Source organism: Bison bison, unplaced genomic scaffold (genome assembly GCF_000754665.1).
Source record: "Bison bison bison isolate TAMUID 2011002044 unplaced genomic scaffold, Bison_UMD1.0 scf7180017864340, whole genome shotgun sequence".
Classification (NCBI taxonomy): Eukaryota; Metazoa; Chordata; class Mammalia; order Artiodactyla; family Bovidae; genus Bison; species Bison bison.
The window spans coordinates 3,910,295-3,911,008 of NW_011494912.1; the positions used below are offsets into that span (position 1 = coordinate 3,910,295).

General features: G+C 62.0%; 1 protein-coding gene across 1 annotated transcript in view; it reads right to left on the reverse strand.

Annotated features, from left to right (window-relative positions):
* Nucleotides 1–714, reverse strand: part of GTF2IRD1 (GTF2I repeat domain containing 1) — an 80,738-nt gene that overhangs the window by 8,480 nt on the left and 71,544 nt on the right. Inside the window, 1 exon segment of the mRNA XM_010854280.1 lies at nucleotides 358–435. Within this exon segment, the coding sequence (XP_010852582.1) occupies nucleotides 358–435 (78 nt within the window).

A 714-nucleotide genomic window follows, 5' to 3' on the forward strand; every position in this document is an offset into this window, starting at 1 on the left:
GATCAGCCTCCTTCCTCTAGATTCTCAGGGCTGAGTGTGTGCTGGGCAGACAAGCGTCTGCATGAACAGGCACTCGGCCGTGGGCCACGGCCTCTGCCACACAGCCCAGCCCTAGAGGCGCTTAAGGCTGACCGCTGTCCCAGCTGTGTGCACCGCTGATTGTTTCCTTTCCCCCCAGCTTTCTTGGTTGGGGGGCAGAATGAGGAGTCAGCTCTCATCAGTCACAGTGCAACTATGTCCCCAGGGAGCATACAGGTCAGCTGGGGACAACTGGATGCCAGGTTGGCTGCAGAAGAAGGGGGACCCCAAGGAAGGCTGCCCTGCAGCCCTGCCCTCCCTCCCTCACTATGCACTGACCGTATTTCTCGTTGAAGAGCTCCTTCACCTGCTCCCGGAGGATCACCTTCTCCCCGAGCCTGTTGGCATCATCTTCGTCTATGAGAGGAAGGCAAGGGGGCGTGAGGGTCCCCACAGGCTCGGCCCCGGGACCTGCTCCTTCTCCCACGTGGTGGCCCAGACCACCACTGGCTGGCACAGGCGCTCCAGGGCCCGCCCACTCCCCTGCAACCTGTTGCTGGCCTCAGCCGTTTGTCCGTACATCCATCCACCCATCCTGCATTCTTTGAACAGCTTCCCCAGCACAGGCCCCGCATCAGGCACGCAGCACCCCGAGGAGAAGGAGGCCAGAAGCCTCCTCCCAGGGACTCACAGCCT